The 26,790-nt window shown below is 38.1% G+C and overlaps 3 protein-coding genes across 4 annotated transcripts in view; 2 read left to right on the top strand and 1 right to left on the bottom strand.

Annotated features, from left to right (window-relative positions):
- The window catches only part of LOC146478983 (TNF receptor-associated factor 2-like), a 255,231-nt gene that overhangs the window by 57,520 nt on the left and 170,921 nt on the right, over positions 1-26,790 (top strand). The window lies entirely within an intron of this gene.
- On the top strand, positions 561-8,569 carry LOC146478997 (heparan sulfate 2-O-sulfotransferase 1-like). Its single transcript, XM_085111194.1, has 6 exons — positions 561-810; positions 2,772-2,827; positions 3,631-4,050; positions 5,600-5,697; positions 6,657-6,814; positions 7,249-8,569. Exons 1-6 carry the CDS (start codon positions 657-659, stop codon positions 7,476-7,478), a joined length of 1,116 nt encoding a protein of 371 aa, XP_084967320.1. The 5' UTR covers positions 561-656; the 3' UTR covers positions 7,479-8,569.
- LOC146478996 (uncharacterized) lies at positions 9,868-21,053 on the bottom strand. 2 transcript variants are annotated; one of them, XM_085111192.1, is made up of 12 exons: positions 20,869-21,053; positions 20,615-20,720; positions 17,204-17,332; positions 16,401-16,605; positions 15,701-15,836; positions 14,624-14,767; positions 13,525-13,749; positions 12,688-12,832; positions 12,456-12,536; positions 11,422-11,516; positions 11,056-11,122; positions 9,868-10,772 (listed from the first exon to the last, which is right to left on the bottom strand). In XM_085111192.1, exons 2-12 carry the CDS (start codon positions 20,696-20,698, stop codon positions 10,725-10,727), a joined length of 1,359 nt encoding a protein of 452 aa, XP_084967318.1. In that variant the 5' UTR covers positions 20,699-20,720; positions 20,869-21,053; the 3' UTR covers positions 9,868-10,724. The 2 variants fall into 2 exon arrangements, with proteins under 2 accessions (XP_084967318.1, XP_084967319.1); XM_085111193.1 differs by having other exon boundaries at positions 10,454-10,772; positions 20,615-20,746; positions 20,869-21,005.

The raw sequence follows: 26,790 nt of genomic DNA, 5'->3' as shown, positions 1-26,790 counted from the left end.
AGGTTGAGTTGAGTTAGGGCACGCTAGACCATGCCTTATAAATGCAATGTAAACACTGAAAGCCTCCTCAAACAAAATAGCTGCATGTGGAATTCTATTATTAACTGATTTACATATCTATTTAAATAAACTATGCGGGGATCTTTTAGAAAGCTCAACAAAGCTTGCTGGATCTCCTGCCTTTTGATGTAACAGCTTATTCAAGAAAAAAGAAAAAGGTAAATAAAGGCACTTCTTCTACAAATAATTTCGCAATAAATTGATTTACCTGCATTATGGAGTAATCTCGAGGCGTCAGAGCAAAGGCTATTTCTGACATTTCTACAGGTAACAGGAAGCGGTCTCACGTTTCAGTTATAAATTAACGTTTACCTTCTGTTTCTTTCACACAACGAGGAAATTGAAACCTCCCATGATTTGGGAAACCCTAACAGTTCCGATTCACCAAACTGTTGTAGAGCGTGTGGTTGTCCTGTGGTACGAAAAATCTGACTCTGGCAGGGAGAGCTGGAAACTAAACTTAAAGAACTCGGCCCAGGTCCTTTCGAAAAAAGGGGTAATCTCGTCGCCATTTATTTGCATGGAATGTCAAACCACCGCAGATGTTGTTGTATTTTAGCCATTTTACGTAGTGAAACCTAAGGAGTTACGAATGAATGGTGTTTACAAGAGTGTCTTCACTTGCTGTGAGAATGATCGTAAACAAATGGATGGTTGTGGCTTTTCTAACTGCGCTCGTGATTCTTGAAGTTCAAATACTGCGTTCGAAAGTTCCAACAACACAACATCCTGTAAACGGAGTGCAAAATGGTAGGTCCTCATGCTGATTTTTGTTCGATACTTATGCTTCGCTCTGTAAAAAGAATTTTCTTACTAACAATATTACACAGCGTTCGGGAATATTTCAAAAGTGTTCATGTCTCTGTTTGACAATGCCGGAGGTAAGCATGTGGTAAACGAGTTCGTGGTTTTCGAAGTGTGTCAATGGCGGAAGCTTGAAATTAATTTTCATTTCTGTACATGTGCGGTTCTATCCAAATTATTACTAGTATCTCCTTGTTGGCCTGTATAAAACAACAGCATTGTAAAGCTGCATTACATTTCAGTTTCACTTTAAAAGAAGAACGCGACAAAAGAGTCAATTTTTCATTCTTTTCAATTCAGTTTATGCTTGTCTCTAGTTAATTCAATTACAAACGATACAAGGTTTAGACAACAGACTCCTTTGTGGTTTAGCAAATACGGCATGAAATAAAAATACTATTACTGGGTGTATAAGCTTATAAGTTCTTCATCCAATTTACTTTGTCGTGATTTTTTATTGCACCTAAGGATTAAGAATTTTTTTCATATTTTGAGATCTATCTTAATTGATATTGAATGGTATTCCTGTTTAAGCTCACCCTTCCATTTAATATAGGTAACTTAAATTATTAATTTCTTTAGTTTTTTGTGGTGTACCATAATTTGAGTTATTGATGAAATGAAGAAGTGTAGTCAGAGGGTATAGTAATCATGTGGAAACAAAGTTTTCTTTAATTATATAAGAATATAATATATTTTGACTCTAGTTATAACACTCATTGTCTTGTACATGGGGTGCAAAGTATAAGGGTGTGAAATAAAATAAAACTAAATTTTAGCCAAACAAAATCAAACTCAGTCATTATTCTTCTTTCCAATTTCATTTGATTGTGTTTGGAAATGGAGCAAATGAAGAGCTGAACCATTTAGAACATGTATGGGTTAAGCAGATGTTTAAAAAAGTTACAAACATACCATGCAGTAATATTAACATTATTATATACGGACATGTTCTTGTCATGAATACACAAACTAAGAGATTTTTTTCCAATAAAATTTCAATACCGATTATCATTTGCTCTAGTAGTTCCCTTCAACATCCGATACAGCTGTATATGTTTTCATAGTAACTAATGTTTGACAGTCAAGTCATATTTTTAGGAGGCTTAACTTCCCGTGGATATTTTTATTCAAGAGACTGTTACCTTTGGAGTTAAATAAGCATTCCATACATAATTACTAGATCCCATAACATTACATGTATCTTAGGGGAGCAGGGACGGCGCAGTAGTGAGAGCACCTGCCTCCCACCAATGTGGCCCGGGTTTGATTTCTGGACTCTGCGTTATATGTGGGTTGAGTTTGTTGTTGGTTAGTTGTCCTTGCTCCGAGAGATTTCTCCAGGTTGTCCGGTTTTTTCCACTCCTCGGAAACCAACATTTCTCAATTTCAATTCAATCTGGAATCTGAAGGCCACATGTTTGTCAGTTATAACAGACTATTAAGTGTCATGCTTGTTAAACAAAGTTAATTCATTTATTTATACTGTCTATATAAACCAATGCCTTTCACTCTGAATACAAACTTGTGACTGGATGTTTGCTAATAGTACTTACATTGTGTAGGCACATCAGCTATTAATTTTCTCAGTTATTTGGGAGGGTCACTTCTGTCAAGGGCGGAACTTTCAAGTTATGTTACAGTATGTTGGTGTAATGTATTAATTAATTATCATATTTAGATACATGCAAAGTTCCAAATAATTGTGGGACATGAGACAATGTCTGGCTGAAATTAGTCCTTGTCTGGCAAACTCCCAGCTTTTTGGGTCTTAATTTGGACTTGTCCTGTTATGAAGAGAAATTGTTTGCGGCCCTGGACATGTAAATTTTGTACAGTATGTGACTGCATGTTTACTGTTAGTAATGATTTGTTATTTTATTTTGTTATTTTTTATTTGACTTTAGAATATTCCAGACATTTGCAATTTGATGTGTTGAGAGACCTGGCAAATGCTCATAAGGTAAATGTATTATAATTAAGGCACAAATACTTGGAGCTGTGTTCATTGTTTTGTTTTTGATAGAGGAAATGAGGCCTGATAGTGGATGTTTCTACATGGTAATGTTTGATTGATCCTTTCCCAAGATAAATTTGCTTGACATCTTGCTTTCCCTACCACCTGGGATAGAGGTTGGCATTTTTCATATAAATAAAGCAACATCACTTAAGTTAAGTGTATTTGACAAAATGTTTTTTTCTTTGCTTGATCAAATTTTTGTGTTGTTCTTGCATGAAAATACAGTCATAATAATAAAAAATGGCCTAATATTAATTCCCCATGTTTGAGGCATAATATAAAAACGTGAAATTTCACTTCTGGTGTGATACAATTCCACACAAGATGGGAGACTGGGGAATTAGTAGAGCTGTGATGTCAATACAGGAATGCTACTTTGCAGTTTCTCTACTCCTCAGTTGTTTCATTGTGAGCATCCATTCAACATTCCCAGTCGTAATTTCAATCGTGTATTGACATCACGGCCATACTATCCCCAGTGTATTGTACATGTGTACATGTATCTCAACCAGAAGAAAAATGGCCTATTAAGTTAAAATGGGAAGATAGAGATTGAGATGAAAGGTCGGGTATGCATGTAATAAGCTACTGTACATTGTTGTGTTTGGAGGTTTGGTTGTTAGTACGGGGTAATTAATCTTGATAAAACAATTGAAGATCAGATGATCACAAACCACTTCTAATTTCAAAGAATGTTACAAACGTATGCCAGTATCACAATCACTGATTGTTTTCATTATTTTCAGTCTTCCTTTAGAAGAGATGCATCATTGAGCAGCAATACTGAAGAAGATGACATTGTGATTTTCTACAACAGAGTCCCCAAGACAGGAAGCACCTCTTTCATGGGAGTCATTTATGACCTTTGCTCTCCAAACAAATTCTATGCTCTTCACCTGAATGTGAGTCGAAACGTTCATGTGATGTCACTACCTGACCAAATGCGATTTGTTCATAATATGACCAAGTGGAGACAGAAGTTGCCAGCAGTTTATCACGGCCATCTCGCCTATGTTGATTTTGAAAGACTTGGCGTGAGGAAGAGACCACTGTATATTAACATTGTAAGGAAACCGCTAGAGAGACTTGTGTCCTATTATTACTTCTTAAGGTTTGGTGACACTTTTAGGCCACATCTTCGAAGAATGAAGCAAGGAGACAAGGAGGTAAGAAAAAACAAATAGTTGATGAAAAAATAATTTTATAAGTCAGACAGCTTAGTAAAATATTACAACCCAGCAGACATGGCTTCTTACTGCTGACAATGAAAAGCAATCACTCTGCAGAGTGCAAATAGAGAATGACCGCATCTTTCAATATCATTCAAGCTCTGAACTTCAAAACCCAATTTTACAATTTGAATGTTTTACTGCTGTCAATGATAATCATGGCAATGACCAACTGACTGCAAAAAAAAACAGAAACTGACCAAGTGGATTGAAACCTGCCAATCATGCCTTTTTGACCTTTTGGCTGGCATTTAAATATTACCAAAAGGTCTCGGTAGCATGAGACAAGAAATTAATCTAATTATTAGCAAAATGCTTTTGAGTTTAAAAGACATGTTTCGACTTGAACATAAGCCATCTTCAGTTCAATTACAAAGCTACAGTTTAAATGAGTCGCAATATAAAAGTAGCCAAAATGAGAACTGCTTAAATGATAGGATGAAATAAAATGAAGCATAAACTGTGAAGAAACTAAACAAAGTTTTAAATTAGCATGTTAAACCTTTTGATTTAAAGAAGGTTTCAACCAGTGAATAAAAAGAGCTGCCGGGATCTTTAGCTGGAATGTAGTAGTATAATACACTCTAGAATACTAAAACAATTGGCCGAACAAAAAAATCGCGACATTTTTCAGATTCCTGTAAGTGCTTATGGACTTTGGGATAGGGTATTTAGAAAAAGCCCCTATCTCTAATGGTCTTTGTTTCTGTGTGCTTTATAAATTTTCTTGTGGAGGCTATAAGTTGTTATCTGGAGGAAACCATTTGTCACTTTTCCATGCGCATGCATAAATATTTAACTGCGGATAGTGCCTCTCATGTCAGGCCTGTCATTTAAGGTTTTGGCCACTAAATAATGTTGCATTGAGCTTCTCATCTGTAACAGTGTTGTTGCTTTCTAAGTAGAATGACCCTACAGCTGTCATAAGGGCCCTTTCAAGGATATTCAGTTGTAACGGGTTATGGTCCTTAATAACAGCTCTGTATGCGCATGTTAAGCTTTCTGAGTGGATATTCTTTGGACTGTTTTTGACAATTTCCCGGCTTTAAATGGCAATCACTTCCTACAAGACTGAAAGCACAAAACACTATTTTTCCAGCAACAAAGTAAAGGCTGTCTTTACGGCAAAAAGCAAAAAGTCGAAAACTGTCCACGCCACTCTCCACCCCATCTCTTACAGTGTAAATAAATTAATGTCCAGTCCTTGCGCGGCGCAAGGCTAAGTGTGTGCACAGCTATCACAAAGATACAACAATAAAGAATGGAAAAATGGAAATGTCAATGTCAGCAAAAAACAAAAACAAAAGCGAATTGTCCTTGTTTTGTCAGTAAAGTAACATTTGACCTCGTAATGCTGTGTGCCACTGCATGGTGCACTTCTTCTTTTTGCTTCAAATGCACTTTGTGTTGATCTCTTAATCGTTACTAACAGAGAATGCTCAGAAGTTGCTTCACATTACTTAACCAGAGTTGTGTTTTGTTCCAGACATTTGATGAATGTGTACAAAGAGGTAACCCAGATTGTAAGCCTGAAAAACTCTGGCTCCAAATCCCATTCTTCTGTGGCCATGCTCCTCAGTGCTGGTAAGTGCACAAAAGATTTAGTTCTTCAAGCCTATGTGCAGGCCCACATGGCCGGCACTAATAACCCAGTTCCTGTAGCAAGAAGCAACTGGGAGTATTGCTACTCTCCCTGTATTAGGTGCTACTGCATCTCAGGGTTACAGACCTCCAATAGTTTCTCACCATTACCTATTTATACTCTTCTACAGGAGAGAGGCAATGTGGAATAAAGTTTCTTATGATAGGAAACAACACGACAATAGTGTCCTGAAGCAATGATGTCACAAAAACTAAATTTATGAAATTATGGGATTTGCTGAAATATTCTTAAAGAACGTGAGGGAAAAATTGCTACTTGCCAAAAATCAGAATCTTATTGTAATTTGGGGGTGAGATATTGGCAAGTTGTTATGCTCCAATGACTTCACACAAATGATTTTTCTTATTTTGCCGGAGTTTTCCTTGTCAGGGATTGATGCCTATTGAATTTGAAAGCTTGTTGACTTTGAAATAAATGAAAGATTTTGGGCAAGTTTTCACTGAAAATTGGCTTCAATCTTGAAATAAAAACAGATTTGACAAGAAATACTCCTTAATCCCATTAAATTATTTGAACTTCCGAGAACTGGAACAGGCCTAAGGTTGCTAAATCTGTTAGATTGTATATGTAGAATCAATTATCAGTTTTCCTGAACCTTTCCTTTCAATGCTATGAAATAGATGATAAGTACATGATGAAAATTCCTCGGAAAAAATTTCAGAGCGCAGCAGGAATCGAAGCCATGACCTTCCAGTTATACTAGTCAGGGTGCTCTAACCACTGAGCTATGGGTGACTCATGTGGTGAGCAGGTCACGGGCTTGGAAAAATCATTTAACTTTACTTTATGGTCTGTTTTTCAACTGAACAACTGGCAGTTGAGTTGTCCAATGTGAGTTGAACTGTGAGTTCATCCATGTTACTGTTCTATTTCTGTCAAGGTCTCCTGGAAACAAGTGGGCTTTGGAGCAAGCTAAAAGAAATTTAGTCGAAAAGTACTTATTAGTAGGCACCACTGAAGAAATAGGAGATTTTATCACCATTTTAGAAGCCACTGTACCAAGGATCTTCAAAGGAGCAACAAAACTATTTAACGAAGGTGTGTTATTGAGCACTTACTTTTCTTCAAAATGTGAGCCACAGGCTCGAGAGGAATTCTGCGAAAGTCGAGACGAGGGGCATACATGTAAGAGGATAAGGAAGCAGAAGACGGTTACCACTGAGAAGGATTTCATTCCGGTTACCTTTATTGTACCAGATAAAAAATGTTTTGAATTACAGTGTAGCAAGATGACTTGCACAGTCGAAAAGAATTTCTCTGGATCCTGTGTGTGAGCAACAGGTTGTGAAACTTGAAAAAAAAAATCCCAGGTTCGCTACACTTTTTTCAAGTATTTCAGTCGTAAGACCATTGCGTGTAGGTGTTTGTACTGCATTCCACTAAGGTTAATTGGATTTTGATGACTTCTACGAGGAGGTTTATCCCGAGGCCAATGATTGGTTTCTGATTCACTTTTCTTTCTTCACGTTCAGGTGGGAAGTCACATCTTCGAAAGACAGCCTCGAAGAAACCCTTGGAACAGAGTACAGTAGAACATTTCGAGAAATCAAAAATATGGAAAATGGAGAATGAGTTTTACGAATTTGCCAATAAGGTGTTTCAAACTGCTAAGAAGAGAGCACTGACATCAAAGCGAGGGGTGCTGGAACCCATTGGAAGACAGTTCTTTTACGAAAAAATAAGGCCCAAAGAGGCAACATAAACATTTTTTTTTTTACTTTTTAATTAATTCGTTGGACAAGGAATCTCCAAGTACCATTTGCATCGTGTGAAGCTCCCATGAAGCAAAGCCGGGACAGAACATGGCAGCGTGTAACAGAGCTTTTATAATTAGCCGCCCCAGGCAAACCAAAGACTATTTTGACCATGCGCCTATACGTGTTGAGGCCGAACCTCTCCCTCGGGCATATGAGCGTCAAATTAATTTTTTGAGCTCTACAAATCCAAAATACTGTCAAATTCCGGGCGAATTTAAGCCTTGGGTTTATATGCGTTTAGAAGACCGGTGTCTTACGTTTGGGTGAAGGGAACGGGGGAGGGTTATTATTAGAGAGAATTTTGCCTCGGTTGGGCCATAAACAATACGTTAACAGCATAAAACAGCTGACCCTAATAGTCAATGGGCTTAGATTCGGGATTGGGATGGGGCTTATTATTGGCAGTATTGCAGGACCTGACTTTTGGAGGGCTCATATTTATGGAGGGGTAGAGTGGGGGTATTCGGCGTTTTACCTTGCGCTTGAAAGGGAAATTATCAATTTCACGTTATTTGATCCATTCCAGGGATTTAGGTGAAAAGTCGAATGCCCTACATCTAGCCGAGCTCCTCGCACCTCGGGCTCAACACTGATAGGTCTGTTACCGCTTATGTCAGTTTAGAAACGAAAGAAAGAAAAGCAAAATCGTAGCCGTGAGAAATAGCTTGAGCGTGTTCAGAGGCTCACTCGGGAGAGCTTTTAAAATACTAAATGTCAAGATAGCCTTATCTCCCTTTGGCCATCCTTTTCCTCTCGCCCTTAGGAGAAATCATCTAGAGTGTGCTGATAAGCTTGACTGAATCTATAGTTGCTAGCTAAATACAAACGAAAAAAAGCAAAACAAAACAAATTAAACAAACGTCTGTATGTTAGCTCAATATTTTCAGTTTCTCGCGGTCACCGCCTAATAATCTTTTTTAGAAAATATATAGTCAAAATACAAGTTTTTACTTAGGAGAATATCACAATTCAAAGGCAATGGAATTACGTGTAGTATACAAAACCTGTAATATTATACATATTTGTTTTCCCGTTCTGTGTAGTGTATTCATTACGCAAATATGTAGACTTTCTAAAAGTCCTATAAATTTTTTTTCCTGACCTCGCGACTTCGTCGCTCGCTCGGTCGCTGTGCGACCTCGTTGAAGCTCGCTTCGCTCGCTACGAAGAACGTTTTTATATGACTTATGTGGTCGACTTGTAGCAAGTCTAGCAAATATGGTGCTTCCCCCTCCTCTTCGTACTTTGACTTTGAGACAAACATAGGAACGCAACGCGCGCAGAGGCAGAAGAAGTTTCCTGGCAAGTGGTCACGTGATTAGTATTGAACGGTATCGAAACAACCAATACTTGGTGTCGATATTTCTCAAGCAGGGTTTAGTATTGAGGATATGGAAAATTTGGTCTCGTTGTCTTCGACCAACTTGAGTGATAGTTCTCAGTGTTGCTCGGATGAAATCCACACACGATGGGTCAGTTGGACGCCGATTCATTGTGAGTATCCCTCATTCTCGCATCAGAGCCCCGATCCTTTTGGCCAGCGCCAAGAATCGCAGCTTTGGGGACGAGAATGGTGCCTCCTTTTCCTACTGCGCATGCGTACTGCGCATCTTGGGATGACCCGTGAAACTTGGGTTTCGTAAGGACGGTACCTACTAAAACAGATATTTTTTGCACGGTTTATGGCCAAGTGGGAAAAACAGATCTTAGTTACGGATGTTGCGATGCAAAAGGAAAATTAGGGATAAGTTATTAAAGCTTCAATTTGGAGAAGAATGCTACACGTATTGTTGCATAATTATACCTGAAAAAATTTTTGTTCCCTTCAAATTTCCTTTTGGATTCCAGGAGCCTTTCCCAAGATCTGCTTTTTGTGCATAACCATGAACAGTGCAAAAATTAATTGATACTAATTAATTAGTACTAATAGGTACCGTCTTTAAAATGTAAAATACTTGCATGATCCGGATCTCTCGACATTGAGGAGGGCGAGGGGAAATTGTTCGAGATTAAATGTCCAAGTTTGTTAGACTTTAAATAGAAAATTTGTCCCCCTCCTCTCCAACTCAGTGTTGTTGCACAAGTCGTTTATGACATGATCATTTTATTTGGCTCTCTAAGCATTTTAAACAATGCAAAGCTTGCCTATTGCTTTATGTAAAGCGATGTTTGAGTCGATCCTGTCTAATGATTATACGAAACAAGTTAGGCAGGTTAAAAAAAGAAAAAAAAATAGATCCACCAAGTAAATCTGTCACTAAAAGACAATAGGCTATGGTCAAGAAACAGGCTATGGCTTACAAATCCAGAAATCATTTGATTTTTTTTTTCTTTGAGAAAACAATTTTTATTTGTCTTACATAACTCAGTTTTACAATACTGATTGATGAGTACTGCTTGAAGTGCGAACGCGGTAGTACGCAAGTCCAAGAATCACTGTACATTTTTGTTGTGAATAAGTGAGGGCGGATATGCATGTGTCGGGATAATTTTCGTAATAGTGAAATATTTTAAAATATCGTTTAATTTTGTGCCTTTGTTGGTAATCTGTTTGCAGTGGTGTTATATACACGTGGCGCTTGATTCAGTTTTGACTGAGGGAGTAATAGTTTATCTCCACTTTGTAGCTCACTTTCAAGTTAATTACTCGTCTTGTTTCCTATTTCTAGAGGCAAAGCTAACGGCAATCGAGCACAGCGAACGTCGCTTCTCTACAAATAGTGACATTCCATGTTTGCTTCGAGTTCGGGTTCTTATGTTGCGCTTATAGTCTAGTGGTTTAGCAGAATGATCGTGACAGACTGGACAAAAGTGCCAAAATTTGTACACATGTAGCTTAGGACTAGTTAATCAATTCCAGGATAGGTGCCCAGTCCAAGCCCCTCTCGTTCTCATTATATTAAGCAATCAAATATCTCACGAAATTGCTGTGGTGAGTGCCCTGTGGTGTAAATGTGAATTCTGGTGTTCCTACTGAAGTGACGTCATTTAGTGCGAAAACTACTGGCGACCACGTCAATGAAATCGTTCATAAATATTTGCAATCTCTGGAGCTGTAATGAGATAGACCTCTATGAGCCACGAGGAGTGTTCCTGTGTTCTCCTCTCTCTATCGCCGTCTTTGTGTCGCCTGCATCGTTTAACAGTCTTTCCTACTGATCTGAAAGCAGCCGTGATTGGCGATGTATGGCTTAATTTTCTCCTGACACTTCTTCAACTTGTAAACTCTTAACGCCAACCTAATGGATGAAAGCAAGATCAAAATAAAAACTTAAATCGGATCAAATGTGCCGGTGTACCAGTAGACGCTGTCTGATAGGAGAGTAATCTATCGTTGATTATCAAGGCAACAGTTCTTTTACCTTCTCGCTGACCGGAAATGTGCAGTTATTTAATATTCCTTTACACTTAACTGTTTTTATTGTATTATTGTAATAGACCTTCATCACAGTAATTTTAAATTTTGATGTAGGCGAGGTAAGTTAAGCAATGCAATGTATTTCTTCAATGATGAGCTCTTACCTCGCAAGGTGTGTACTTAAAATACAAAAGCTTGATTTCCTTGTCTGGACAACCAACTCTTCTCAATCTACAAAGAAGAAGACCCATCACTGTGGTTTTTTTTTTCCACAGGGGCAGTATCATGGACTTTATTGGGCTCTTGGAGTTCACAAATGAGTTGCTTCTTTAGACATTACCAATGGGACGAAATTAAGTGAATTCAAAAATTTCGGAGTTCATCAGCTCCATAGCTAAATATGAAGACAACTTAATAATCCAAGCTGTCCCACTGGGAAAAAAGTTGCTTTTCTGATTCACCCTTCATTTGAAATTTCAGTGTTGAATTTTTTGAAAACATAAGGGAACTAAAACACAAGAAGGATTTACTTTTTGCCTGTCCACTTGGGAAAACTGGTCAGTGCATATTCGCAGTGGAGAGCAAGGTTCACCAAACAAACCTTGAGAACTGTCAGGGTGATGCCCTGGAGATAGTTAAAACAAGAGAAAATACGTTATAATATAAGTTATAATAAGTAACACTGTCAGGGTGATGCCCTGGAGATAGTTAAAACAAGAGAAAATACGTCATAATATAAGTTATAATAAGTAACACTGTCAGGGTGATGCCCTGGAGATAGTTAAAACAAGAGAAAATACGTTATAATATAAGTTACTGTGATAATAAGTAACACTGTTCCACGATTTCGTTCTCGATTACCAGCGACATAGAAAATTATCAAACACTGATTATGTGCTTGATTACGTTTTGTGTTTTCTAGACTCAAAAGGCAAAAGTGCAACGCCAACCCAACTCAGTTGTATAATAAAGCACGTTATCTAGCGTCTAAGTAAACGGTTGCAAACTTCAAGTACTAGATTACGATGGCTGATTGAGTTGAGGAAGTAGCGGTGTGGTCTCAATCTCTAGACAAGGAAAGGATTAAAAATCCACAGAGAGTAATTCATTTAAAATTGTATCTTATTAGCTTTGGTGAAATGGGTAAGATAAGATTTTTAACTTGAATTTAGCTTTATACAAAAAAGAGCCGTCTATAAGCGGTAAACAATGAATCATCGTGGATTACAAATAAACTAATCATTATTGTTAAAAACTAGATCGTTGTATAATGCAACTCCAGGCATTTGATTGGCATAGCGGCCATAGTATATGAGCCATTATACCATGCCCGGGAAATAGCGACCATTAAATGTCTCCTGGTTGTTCTTACAAAGCGAAATCAGCAAGAGCTAGCAATATTCCTTGATTGTTTTTAATAACACGATTATTCCACTCACGCTGGGTGGATATGAGATAATTATGGCCTACTCGGCGCTACTAACGCGCCTCGTTGGCTATCTATCATCTCATATTCAACGCACGCTTATGGGATAATTGTTTTAAAAATATACATGTGTATTACCTGTCCTGGACAGCGATGATTTTGGGGCGTGGCCTCTTGATTGAAAGGTCCATACCCATATATGAGATGATTTACTAACGACTGGAAAACAAAATACCAGCAAAAATGACCTTAGGGCCTTTTTAATCTCCTTTACTCTACAAAATGCAGGTCAAGAATTCAAAATAATTATTTCAGCCTTTTTCGAAAAAAAAAAAAAAAAAATAGTCAATGGTCTTTTAAATGAACTTACTTCGTTTTCAAACCGAGCAGGTAAAAATTTCTCCGGCTGATCGAAGATGGTGCCGTCTCTATGCGCCATATGCACATTTCCCACAAGAAGCTGGTCTTTTCTTACGATGAATTGTCCGCACTCTGAATCGAGGATGAAGTCATCTCTGTTGGTAATAAAGCGACAGATGAATCATCAGTTTTTTCATCGATTAGGCAGTATCTTGAATGATAAGAGACAGCAAGGAGAATTTCGTGTACTAAACTTCATGCATGTAATCTTTGAAGAAGGGAGCGCAAAAGTAAGTTTTAAGTAAGTCTTATCACAATTAAAAGCAAAAAACCTGGAAAAAAAAGATTCATGTTTCTAAATTGAATGTAATCACTGAGTTAAAGGACTGGTATTACTTAAAGTTCCACTTTTTATGCGCCTGTTCTTTTGTTAAATAGAAATAAATAAATTAATTAATCACTTAATTTAAGTGTCAATGCATTTAGAATAGAGCATTAACTTGGGACACTCTCCAGATCGAATTGGAATTTAGAAGTGTTGGTTTTTTGAGGAGAGGGGAAAACCGTAGTACTGGGAGAAAAACCTCTTGGGGCAAAGACCAAGAACCAACATGAAACTCAACCCCATATGACGCCGAGTCCGGGAATTGAACCCGAGCCAGACTGATGGGAGGCGAGTGCTCTCACCACTACGCCATCCCTGCCTCCCCACAAAATGAAATGGCGTCATAATATTTCCCTTAGGACTGAAACAAGTTTGACAATAAAAAGCTTTCATATTGACCATGTCTCCGTTTCTAGTGTTGTAGAGTGCTCAATTCATAATGCAGATCCTTCTCACACTAACCTTGCTCTGCCGAAGAACACTGGCACGGGTGGGTGCATGCGCAGTACCTCGAGGATGAAGTTATTTAGGAGTGGCATTTCTTTGAAAGCCTCTTCTGATAATTCTTTGTTTGACAGTACTGTTTTGATTTCGTTTTTCATTCTCTGTTTGTAGTCCTGTTCCAGTACATAGAAGCGGGCGATGCAGGTTCGCAGCGCACCCGATACGCCACCATACGAATTAAAACTGAAAAGAAACGATACTGAGTAAGCCGCGTCGTCAGCTTAATCCTGAAGGGCAAGGGTGTTAGTTTCCAAAGAAACTGTGGTGCCACTTCGTTGGGGCATTGGAAACGAATATCGATTGTATCAACTAAGTTGACTGACGCTTCGAGCGACAGTGAACAGAACAGGTTACAATTCCCAACTGGCAGGAGGTAGAGCAGCACTAGTTGGCTATTACAAGCGCAGCCGAAGAGTTGAACTCGGGGCTACCAAGAACAACTCCAGCAAGCGGGCTAGAGCGCGCGGGAGTTAAAGGGTCACGATTTTATATCCTGCGCTCTAACCGCTCGGCCATGCCGCTTGTGGTTGTTTCACAGCTTCCGGATGATTTCGATAAAGGTTCAAAGGAAAAGAAGGCCAAAGCGAAGAACGGCGCGCCTTTTTAACTTCGGTAACCGGGCTAAAATTCCCCATATACCAGCCAAATTAAGACAAAAATTCGTCCCACTCACTAGGTTAGCCCGTTTACCGGGCCCACATGTATATGAAAAGTGGCTCAAGAGAATAACGGAGAGCCTGAGAGAGGAAAAAACTGAAGTTGTATTTTCAGTTTGCGTGGGCGGCTTTGCCTTTCCAGAGGTGATATTTACGGCTTTTTTGACTGTTTTTAACAGGCTTAGGGTTTGAAAGAAAATCGGATTTACCTCAAATGTAGCTGTTTGAGTAAATGTGGTTAAAATGTTAGGAAAAAAGGATTATGTTTAAAGGAAAGTGGACTACAGCTAAGTTTGTGCACTCTTAATTTCACACAACGGAAAGTAGAGTCTATTCTTTAACTGAATTAGCTTAGCCGGCGGAGTAACAAACGTGTTTCTTGCATGACTTAGAATTCTTACTTGAGCATAAACAAAACATCCATCAAGGCTTGCTCCTCTGTGATTCCTGCATCGACTCCCATTTTGAGAATTTCCGCGACAGCAGGACTATCTCGAAAGGCCTGTTTCAACTGGCGAGCGCCTTCCATTGCTTTATTCAATGTTCTAGGTAAGATGAAAACAAAAGTGGTTTTACCCGGTGAATAAAGACAAAAATATAGAAATGTTTGCGACATACTCAACAAAGGATACTGCGTGTTTTAGTAACCTAATGATAACCCTCTCTTTTCTTTTTATAAGAATTTATTTTATTAGAATATCGAGGCTGAAATTTACGAAATTTTGAGAGTATTTTAATAATAAACCCGAAGCTGAGATTTTGAAAAGAATATAATTTTTTGTGTTGAAAATTTGTAAATACAAAATTACAATTACATGTTTTTAACTACCCCGCATAAAATTCGTCCTTGCTCTAAAAGGAAAACTAACCAATAAAACGATAAAAGCCTGCACTAGCCAAATGTTCGATGCTAATGACAGTTCTATGAACGACACATAAATACATATGTGTGTCATACGCTATAATCTAAGAATATTCACAAGAATATTTTCAGCCTAACATCGGCAGAAAAAGTAAGAATATCCAACTTGGGCCCGATAAAACAATATTCTTATACAAAAAAAAAAGAGTGTAGTATGACGCGATATACTCCACTACCGTATTAGAAAATACCACATTTTCAAAATAAATAGTAGTAAATTGTTTTGTTTTTCTCTGTTTCAGTATTGTTTGCTTGTAAGTGACAGTACAAACGTAAACAAACAATTCTGTTTGTTTTCATTATCTTTCAGTCTTTCTAGGCCCTCACAAAGGGGCGCACTATCTATAACCAGAATTTTGGGCAATATTTAAGGTTAAAATACTAGCTGTATGATCAGTTTTACATTCTTCAAGTTGTTTTATATAATCCAATGCTGATCCTGGTCAAGACAAAGATCAAGCTACAAATTGCGCCTGTTTGTTTAAGTGGTCCTTGCTAAGTACGTTCACAGAAGTCATTGAAATGGTAACACCTGTCGGTGATCAAGACCACAAACCTTCCTTTTCCCCAGCTTCCTTTAAGAAATTTGTACATGGCCATTTGGTCTACTCTGGTGCCAAAAAAAGCTTCAGTGAAAATGTCACTTGTCAGGTTCATGATACTTAATTCCCAGGTGCATTTCAACTGGGCATCTGCAGTCAAATAAAGAGCGTGCAACCAGTTTACATTGTGAGACAAAGCCAAAAGAAAAACGAAGAAGAAGAAGAAGAAGAAGAAGAAGAAGAAGAAGAAGAAGAAGAAGAAGAAGAAGAAGAAGAAGAAGAAGAAGAAGAAGAAGAAAAACATTATAACATAAGCAGGTCATCGAACAAGAATTCTAAAAATAATATATACATCATGGAGTTTGTTACTTTAACAATTTAATTTCTAGCGTATTTCCAATGTGAATTAGAATTGTACCATTGGAATTTCATTTATTCAAGAAGCAAAACAGTCGTACGCCAGAACCCAGTCTCAATTTCCATTTCTAAGGTCGCTTTAGGCTGTTCAAAGACCGCGTGTTCTCGTAGGGTGAATCAAGGCGATAAATATTTAATTCGGTCTGTTTTGCAGTCTTTTTTGATCCACGAAAACAAAATCAACCAGATGTGAGGTAAACAAACAACATGCAGGCTTGACAAAAACTAGTAATTATTGTTCTGGTTTGGTCGTTTGTCTGGTAGGCTGTTGTACAGTCGAAGAAAATATATATTCACCTGCGTTTTGCCATGTATTGCAATATTCTTTGAAGAGCTTCACGCTCGCATCAAATATTTTGCTCTGCTGAGCTATTTTGCAAATCTGGATTAAGAATGTCTTTTGTTTCTCGTGAGGAATTCCATTTGAGAACATTGAAGGTGTGTAGCCATCCAACAGGCAAATGTTGTATTGTAGTCTTCCAAACGCTGGTTCTTTATAGATCTGGAAGTAAGAAGAGTTGAAAGTTTTAAGATATTTTACAAAGTAAAGGGCCATAGATTCTTTCCTTGTTACTGTTACTTGCTAAAGTTGCTTACTTGTTAATACTGACTTATTATACAAGGTTACATGGTTTCCTTTTTCGATATAGAGAGGACTTAAAATTTTATGAATGTGAAACTTATCTAGTATCAAGAGAAGCATAGGTATAGTGTTCGTAACGGCAACGATTTCCGTTTGCCAGAGTTTTAGAACTGTGGAAAAATAACAGCGGTTGGCGTTTTCTGTCGTTAAGGAGTCTAAAGTATGTTAAAATTTAAATCTACTTATTTTTCGAGTTTATGAGTTACTTTGTCGATTTCTTATATTGTATTTATCATTTTTGCTCATTACTCGGTAAATGCTGTCAGTTTTCTATTGATGCATTGTTGTTATTGGAATTTAGTTTTCCTCAAGAGATAGAGGGCATTAAACAACCTGTTACATAGCACAACCATTTTCAACCAAGAGCGATTGAAAGTGCTGTGTTATTCGTCAAAATTAAAAAATGCATTTAGTGTTAACAAAGCTGAGAAAAAATAAAAAAAAAAAGTTCGCTTACCATGTCCATGTCAAAAAGGATTTTCATCGCCTTTCTATCACAGATGTGAATACCTTTGACACCCATGTTGATTCTAAACACCGAGCTTTTGTACTCATCTCGTCTCTTGTAGAAGTAGCCATGACCCTTCTACAAATCAAACAAATATAGATGATTTTTTCAGTCAGTGAGACAGGCATACCCGGAGAAAGAAAATCCGAGTTCTTCCAATAGGTGGTTTGCATTGCCGCCATGTTGGTGTACCCATCAATGGGGGGGGGAGTCGAACCTATGACTGTGGGAAAATTGGCCAAACCGAACGACGAACGCAGAACTGGACCCCTCGGAAACGCTTGTTGCGCAGGCTACTGAGCTACAAGAGACTCATGGGAGCTAGGCCATTACACTATTGTAAGTTCATGTGACAAACGTCCTGCACACTGCCGGCTAGAATTTGAATGTCGATGAGTGGTACAAGTGACACATTTCCTCAGTCTAATGAAACAAACCTTATCAAAGTAATGGCCGCGACGCTATTTTAATCGTTGACGAGACCTAGTCTGCTCTTGAGATCTCTTAAACGGGATTGAAAGCTTTAAAAGATAGAAGGGAAGGAAGCTATGAAAGACGAGGTTGAGACTGTTTCCTGGGTGATCTCATTTTGGCGTGAAAATATCAAATTTAGTCCAATTTGTCTGACAAGTTTGCTCACATTTGTAGAACTTCCCAGACTCTGTCACGTCTGTCATGTTTGTAGTTCGTTTTTGATACATGATGACAAGCAACTGGCTAAGTGAGCCCTTTTTCTTTTTCCCACAGCATATTTTCTTCACATACACTTCAGTCGATCCAAATTCGGTTACCTTTTGATTCTCCCGTTGGTTTAATTTTAGCAAACACCTGGTTCTAGTCAGTGAGCCCCAGTAAGTCCCATCGTAAATGTGACCCGTGTAACGGTCACTTGTCTTGAGTTTTCTTGCAGTTGGCTTTTCTTTCACTAGAAAGGGTTTAAGCGGGTTGAATGACCGAAATTTTTCTCAGTACCCGAATCACCACACATCTCTCAAGATGTAGTTATAGAATCAAGTTTAATTCATTACAGTCGAAATTATCCTTTCCTATGAAAAAAATTACGGAATAAAACGGAACTCCGTGCTGAAGTCTTTTTCACTGCACTTAACTCGCAGTCTACTTATATTCTTATAATGCGTTGCATATCATGTTGAAATCTCTCTTTATCTTGTTTCAACCAGACTAGACAAGGTTATAAGTTACTCTTTGAATAAACCATGTATCCTGACGTCTACTAGACTTTTACTGATTATGGGATTAAGTTTCGCCGGAGAGTCAACGTAATTTACATGTCTGACTGCACCAATCTTTATCATGATATTGTTTGGTTCTCTGTTGTCTATTGTACTTAGCACGTTTTTCACTCACAGAGTAGAACAAAGTATCTTTCATTAATTACTAAAACTTGATGCTGGGATAAACTGGTGTCTAATTAAAGAAAAAATAAAACTTTGAGGAGTTCAACGGTACACTGTAAATAAAAGTTATTTGCAGTGACAGAAGAAAAATAAACGAAGAAACGATTTATTGACCTGAGGCGACCTTAACAATATATAACAGAAACTGTCCGCTTGGGTGCGGAAATCGGAATGCTTCTTTAAGGACTTATATTGCTTTGTGTACCAACATACGTCATGTTTCACAAAGTTAACTGCGCAAAAGGATTTTTGATTCGGTTGATGACGATATGATCCATCGACTGATTCACGGACAAACAATCACTGGCCCTCTTTAAATCTTCCATATCGTTTTACTGCAGAGCGGGCTGAAACAGATGATGTTATACGCACAACAACTACGGAATTGTTAGTCTCTCTTAGAATTTGTCACTCGAAAGTTTATTGTGATATTGTCATTTTCTACGGTTGCTATGCCAACCGTATCTATTTGTTGGTGATTTCGCTTGCGTGTTTTACGAGAATCAGTATGCAACGAATCCGTGCTAAAATCTGATCACATGTCGCAACAGAAAACATACAATGCAGTTTAATCCTTCTGGAAAGAATAACTGTCAATAGCAAAAAAGCAGCAGAGCGTGAAAAGTTTTCAATTCGAGCATTTAACTCAGGGTAAAAAAAAAACATCATCCCAGCAGTTTGCGTCTTGTAACTAAACAATAAAATCTAGGCCAATTTATAAGTCGCCATTTTAGTCGCGTCCAAGTTATTCAGGGGCAGAAAAGCTGGCTAAAATTATGCTAAACCATTCCAAAAGCCACACAGAGAACAAGAAGTGCGCTTAAATTTTAACTTTGAAAGCCTGAGTTGTTGAAGACGAATCCTATAGGGTGCAGATTTGAACTGAACTGTATCCACGACTGAAATGACGACCTGGCTATAAATCAGGTCTTATTTTGGTCAACTTTGTTGTCTACTTTTCAGAGAGGTCAATAACAACGTCACTTTATTTTTCCGTAGAACATGGATAGTGGTAATTGTAATATTTGCCTGTCAGTGCAAGAAAATTTCAGGCCGGATAACTAACTTCACCATGCACTTCATGGTCAGGAAATGACGCAAATGCACCAAATTTCAGTGAGTTAAGTAAATGGCTGTTTTATACTCACTAACAAACGTCACCATCTTACTTCTCATGATTACTTCCCCTGCAGGGCTTTGTCGTCGCAAAGAAAAGGAAGAAATATAAATCATGAGCGCTTGACTCACTGTAAGTCAGGATGCTTGGTCAGGGTGACTAAGACACGCGTACACATTCAATAAAAGCGATTGGAAACTGAGAACTCAACTTGGCATTTCTTTATAATAATGCGGGCACATTGCTAACGGCCAATGGTTAGAGCTTATCGAAAGGATGTGATGGATTGTTCGTTGACTTATTCTTGGTTTGTTTAAGGTTCAAAAGTACACAAACTGCTTTTCTTTAACTTGTAAAGAAATAAGTTCGATGCATTGTGTTGTTTTGAATACCGTCGTTGCGAAAGAATGTTATAAGGCCCCCTTAAATTTCGACCATAGTTTTCCCCGCGATATCCAGTCAGTTTGGGACAACAGACAGCTCCAACACCTTACAGTGTTTCTACCAGTACTGTTGTGGTGATGTTGATATTGAATCAAAAGTCGAATTTAGACAGTTGAGCTGCCTATATCGTGGTATCTTTTACCGTTCAATGATTTTACGACAGAAAACGTAAAATAGAGTTTATACATCATCTAGATGGCCACAAAATTGGCCTCTGTAAATAGCAACGGACCGTTTGTTAAGAAACGTGTGCTGTTGGCACTTAATTCTAAGTTCTGTCAAAGAGATCACGGAGATGCAACTTCCTTTACTGCCGTTTGCTCGAACAACGGCAAAGATGCAAATATACATCACTGAGTTTCTTTCGGCATTTCAACTTACTATGATTAGTTCGGCAACGTGGAGAAGTTTCCAATTGTCCTTGCCGGGTACTTCTCTTGCGTCAGAAATAGGGGAAACTTGCATGGCTTTCTTTGGAGCTGGCTAGCTGCAGAAAGAAAATCGCAAAACGCACTTGAAATGTCGGGCATCTTGTTTGCCCTTGTCAAGTCATAGAGTAAGAGAACAAAGCTAAGGCAATTGACACATTGCGCTGAAATTCCTGCGTGGTTCACATCCGAACCCTTTCCCCTTACCTCAAGTTTGAAACGTTGTTAATTTGTCGCGATCAACTGAGATTCAGCGATGTTTTCATTGTTTAGATCTTATAACAGGCCAAATTGATGCGCGATTTATAATTTGTTTATTGGTGACGACTTTGACATGCTAAAACACCCATATGAATTTGCATAAAGATGCTGCCACAACAGAATACATCCGCAAAGAACAAAGGAAATGTATAATTCAGTAGACACTTGTTGCGTAAGCAACCCACACGCGTCGAAGATACTTTTGTAGTTTGCCGTTTCCAAAACCGTGACGAACAAATGAACAATCGACCACACAAAAGCCGAAATTCAATGCTGCCTTTTGAAATGGGCAACGTCAAGCGTAATTTAATTTATTAAAATTAAAAGGAAAGGAAGATTTCGATCCTTGTGTTAAACTCGTGTAGATCCGCTATTTTCGAGTTAACCATTTTTCTTGAAGATATGCTGTGATTGCGTAACTACGCCCAAGAAAACGTGAAAATAAAAATCTACAATAGTAACAACAACAACAATAATAATAATAATAATAATAATAATAATAATAATAATAATAATAATTACCCAAAGGTTGTTTTCGATAGGGTTCTGTAAAAAAAATTATAACTAAGTACTCAAGCAGTTTAAGGCCTGGGTTTGAAGGGTGTTGAGAAATTATGAATGATCCCCTATATCTTCGGTTTGTCTGCCTAGAACAGGATGAAATTTTCCCTGAATAGTAAACTTGATGTTTTCTTTCGCCTTAACGTATAATTTTGATCACGTGACACATCACGTGACCAAAAAATGAAAATTTCGTAAATCGGCGATATGGCGGCGAGTTTTCTTTATAAAGATAACTGAATTAGTGTTTCCGAAACAGATTTAAAATATTTAACTTTCTACGTTTGGAATGACTGTCCTCAAGTTTTTAAATTGGAGAAATTAACAATCAAAGGTTGAATTGTGGACTAGAAAATGAGCTTTGCCCTGATAATTTTTTTCTGGAGAACAATGGACGATCATTCCAAACGTGAAGCGATGGAGATATTTAATCTTTATTAGAAACGCGTTTTTGTTTGATGTTTTCTCTTAAAACCGTCGCCTACCTGTCAAATCTTTGCTTTTTTCACAAAAATGATCACGTGACATGTCACGTGATCTATAGCACTACTTATTATGCCTAGAAATTTTCAGAATGATGAGATCTTTTTATCTTCCAAATTTCAGTTCAGTGCCATTGAATTTGTTAAAGTTATCTAGAATAAACCATTTTTCCTCTTAAAAGCCCTTGACCCAGGCCTTAATTAAACTGCTTGAGTAGGAAAAAATATCAGAATACAAAAAACCAATATATTTATTGTATATACAACAATTGGATACCGATACAAGATCCTAAAAGTCTACGTTTGAACATTTTTAGAGAGCTAGACTCTCTCACAGATAATTCTAAAGCGTTATAGTCATTTGTTGCAAAACTGAGAAGTTACGTCGACCTCCACTGACCCCAACTTCGATTGGCCAAGGGTCGACGAGTAACTTATCCGTGAACGCATATTAAAATCATGAAAGATTGCATTGCTAGCTATTGCTAACCAAATGATAATCATAGCCAATAAGATTATCTAGGCACTTATACAGTAAATAAAAATTTCCCGGTCAGTTGGTCCGACGAACCGACAGAGGCTCAGGCATTACAACAGCTGATTAATAGCCTATGAACAGGCTCCCAAGTGGGGTATAGGGCAAAGAGCTCTACAGCTATAAACCCTCATTATAATTAGCTGGGGACAGTAGCGACAGTACGGAACTTAAGCAGCGACAACGGCAACGCCATTGAAAACGTCACTCGAAAATATAACTTTACTTCATTTGCACTACTTCGCCATTATTTCAACTCGTTCAACTTCTACAGAAACTTGAACAGACTATCCAGGAACCAAATTGGTAGGAGTGGCGTACAAGTTAAGAAAGAGAATGAAAAATTCACCGTAGTGTGTTCACGTTCTCCAAAAAGCCTTAAATTTGGTCATTTCTTTTGCACAGGACGGCAAAGAAATGTACCAAAATTTAAAACGCACGTTCAGAGCGAGTTTTTTGGCTCATTAAACCTATTGTTTTGCGGCGTTGTCGTTGCCGTCGCCGTTGTCGTTAATTGCTTAAGTTCCCTAGTATAGGGGTGAGGACAGTCAGTTGGTGACAGACAGTCAGTGAGGACAGTCTAGCGTATTTATTTATCAACATATAAATAACAACCAAAAAAACTTCAACAATAGGAGCTGTGGAGGCGTAGGAGGTTCATCAGTAAATGTTAGAAAAATGGGTTTATTTTATAACTGCGAACAGTTCAAAAACAGCTATCCTTGATAAAATAGCTGAACAAACTGCTTTTGGACTGGTGCTCCTTCGGCTTCAGCTTGGCTCAAATTAAACTTCCTCACATTCTGACGGACCCCAGTATGCTCGGAGGCTGTTATAGTTAACTACAGTTCCTCATTGTTTTCTAAGCACGATAAGCTGATTGGCATAACATCACGGCAGACTGCAACACCTTGATATTGTGTTGTTGACAAACGTAGAGCACTGTATAGATGATTCATTGCTGTCTAGAGTTTTGGAAAAATAGTTCAATCAACTAAAAAGGACTAAAAGAACACCGTCGATCCTTGACTTAAGACCAATGTTAGGTGGATTCGACATTTTCGTTAATCTTAATTTTCCCCTTGTTCTTGAAAATATGCCCACACCTTTGATTGCGTTCCTAGACCCACTAACCAATGGGAGAAAAGTTACCGGCATCTTACTGTACGATTTATTAACATACGAACAACTCAAAGACTGAAACAACAGAGGCTGTAGGATCACTGGTGGGCGTTACAACAACAACAACAACATCCGATCATTCATGAAATAAACAAACTGCTTTGGAACTGGAACTCCTGGATTTGGCTTGGCTCAATTGAACTTAGGGGTGATACACACCTAAGTGCTTGAAACTTGTAACAGTTAATGTTAACTACATACACCTTATTCTTATGTTTTCCGGTGAAACACGTGATAAGCTAGCCTGCGAAAGAAGGCCCCTTTTCACAAAAGCCGGAAAAAACGTCTGTTCTATCTTGCAGCTAGCGATAAAACGATACGCACAACGATATTGTTTAATAATTAAAATGGGAAGGAAGTTAGATGTCCATCCAGACTTGTGGTCAACCTTGTGCAAATCCTGTATTTTCTATTTTCCGATTATTTAAGAAGTTAACCCTGGTTCTCGAAATTATGCTCGCACTTGTGATGGTGTAGCCTGCGAACGCAGACGTATTTCCGGTTGTCGTTTCTCTCCGGTGGAGAGAAGCGTATTTCCGGCTGTCGCTTCTCTCCGGTGGAGAGAGGCGACAGCCGCAAATACGCTTCTCTCTGGTGGATAGAAGCGGCAGCCGGAAATACGCAGGCTAGTGATTGCGTAACTATGCCTACACCAATGAAAATCAAAGTTAAGCGTATTTAGGCCTATTTATTAATATAAAAACAATCGAAAAGACTTACTCTTGCATACATGGGGTTCACACCGCTAGTAACTTGTTAGAAAAAAAGTCTATATTTCTCGGGTCGAAAAATAACAACAACAAAATAAAGAAACTGCTTTTATTCTGGAACTCTTTGCTTTTCAGTTAGTTCAACTTTCCGCATTCCAGTGCTACTGCACATTTCGAATTCGTAACAGTTAATAACTACATTTACTTCCACCCATTGTTCTCGAATAGACGCGTCGATAAGTCGATTGCTACATCAGCACATTAGTTCCCAGCACGATATATTTGCTCTACTGGAAGGCATATAGTGTACAATAAATTACTCTGCTTGGCTCTAGCTTTCGCCGCTCACGCGAACCCAAACTCCTTTCCCTTGATAGTGTTTACAGCTAACGTTATCTTGTACCCCCGCTTTCTTCAACACTTTGTGTTCCCCTCGAGTGCTAGTTAGTGCTTGAGATGGAGGGAGTCTACTACATGTATAACTGCACTATGTAAGTGGTTATTCTTGCCTTATTGCTCCTGTGTGTAAACGGAGGTAAACTGTAATTTCAGTCGCTGAGTTAACTTTTTTCGCTTCAGTTGGCTTCCGAACACGGCACCGGAAGACGCAATTTTACACCGCAGAATCAGAGAGCTACAAACGGCACATTCTTTATATCATTTTGCAGATTTTGACTTTGTAGTACTGGCTATAGAGTGACTTCAGAATTAACGCTCTTCCTCACTCATCAACTTAAGTTTGCTCAGACTTGATCTTAAGCAAGGTTCCTTCTCTCTGTACTTTTTAAGATAGAACACCCCGTTTGCACACAATTAACTAGAAGCAGCTCTCTCTCCAGGGCAAAACTGAAAGAATTCCTCGGTAACTTTCGCTGGAACGGTCTCAATATACGATTTCATAATTTATCAACAGGCTTCACACAGTGACCAAACATAAGTTAATGAACTGCTTGGTGGCTATTATGATGATAATGGCACACTTTATGATTTCATTCTGACAGACTCAAAAGTTAGAAACAGCTTACACAGTAGGGCAAACAGCGCCAAACTTGATGAAAGTGTTGTGCAGAATCTCTTATTGGAATGACCAAACCTTATCGCTCCAGCCAAGGATTCAAACTGGATTAGAACTTTGGAGGTTTGACTGTGGAAACGAAAGAAATTAAACTCTTTATTTTCGTTTCACGAGAAATTATGCAAGCTATAATCGAGGCAATTAGAGGTATACCTGAATAGCCCTTTTCACGGTTAACTCTGCTCATTTGAATTACTATGAAATCTAGCATGTATGTGAGGCAATTTCGGGCTATTTTGTAGTTTTAGCCCGAAATTGCCTCGCATCCACGTTGGATGACATTGTAATGCAAATGAGAAACATTAACCGTGAAAAGGGCTATTGGTGCAATAGCCCTTTTCACGGTTAATTTTTCTCATTTGTACACATACATGCTAGATTTCATAGTAATTCAAATGAGCAGAGTTAACCGTGAAAAGGGCTATTTTCTGACAACGTACGAGATTATAATCAGCGGAATTAAACTTGTGAAATACTTCCTATACACCCTGACCTTGGCTAATCTGCTCACTTTTATAAACAGGAAATTGCAGGATACCACTTTTATTATAATACTGAATAGTAGTAGTGGCCCAACGTACATCCGGGATATATTTCCGATGATTAATGCAACATGACCCAAGGGTCACCTGCTCACTTTTATAAACAGGAAATTACAGGATACCGCTATTATTATAATTATACTGAATAGCAAGAGTCAAAGAAGTTCAGTTTTTCAGATTCATCAAAGTCAGTTGTGGCAAGAACTCGCTTTGATATTTGGAGCCACTTTTCCGGTGTAACTCACGGTTAGTATCAAGTATTACGTAATTCACACTCTTCGAAAGCACTCAATTGAGAAATTGGTTAGCCATGATTGTCAGAATTGTACTGAATTGAGTTTTATCAACTAGTTAGTACTGTTTATAAAAGAGGATAGTTTGTACAGAAACTGTGGTGACAACAGATGTTTTGTTTATCAATTGAGTTGAGCTGGTTTCGTTCTATACTTTTCACTAGGGTTCAACTGACTACAAAACTTCTATATAGGAACTTGGAGCAAAAGGCGGACAGACTGATTTTACAGCGGGACGGAGTAAGTTCGTCAGGATATCATACACATCGTACACGACATTGGTAAAATAGTACACCTCTTTATTAATCTCAGTTAGACTTAAGTTATTAATAAGTATATAAAGCTGGGCTGTACCTTAAACAGATCATAAAATTAAATATGTCAATAACTTAGACTGGTTCAACAAAGCACAAGATAGCAAGTCTGCCGGATTGTGCAGACCTTGGTTATAGTTACGGTCAAATTTTATGAAGATTGAATTACCTTGA

The sequence above is a fragment of the Pavona decussata genome, unplaced genomic scaffold, assembly GCF_977016875.1.
Source record: "Pavona decussata unplaced genomic scaffold, jaPavDecu1.1 SCAFFOLD_61, whole genome shotgun sequence".
Classification (NCBI taxonomy): domain Eukaryota; kingdom Metazoa; phylum Cnidaria; class Anthozoa; order Scleractinia; family Agariciidae; genus Pavona; species Pavona decussata.
This window is presented reverse-complemented; position numbering and strand designations above follow the sequence as displayed.

Excerpts from the sequence above, each read along its gene's own strand:
- LOC146478997 (XM_085111194.1), top strand. The coding sequence starts at position 657 with ATGGTGTTTACAAGAGTGTCTTCACTTGCTGTGAGAATGATCGTAAAC. Across the intron at positions 2,828-3,630 it reads ACCTGGCAAATGCTCATAAG|TCTTCCTTTAGAAGAGATGC; the intron begins GTAAATGTATTA and ends CATTATTTTCAG. Across the intron at positions 5,698-6,656 it reads GGCCATGCTCCTCAGTGCTG|GTCTCCTGGAAACAAGTGGG; the intron begins GTAAGTGCACAA and ends ATTTCTGTCAAG.
- LOC146478996 (XM_085111192.1), bottom strand. The coding sequence starts at position 20,698 with ATGCAAGTTTCCCCTATTTCTGACGCAAGAGAAGTACCCGGCAAGGAC. Across the intron at positions 12,537-12,687 it reads CTGCTCGGTTTGAAAACGAA|TCGTTAGTAAATCATCTCAT; the intron begins GTAAGTTCATTT and ends TTTGTTTTCCAG. Across the intron at positions 11,123-11,421 it reads CCCAAGTGGACAGGCAAAAA|ATTGAGAAGAGTTGGTTGTC; the intron begins GTAAATCCTTCT and ends TCTTCTTTGTAG.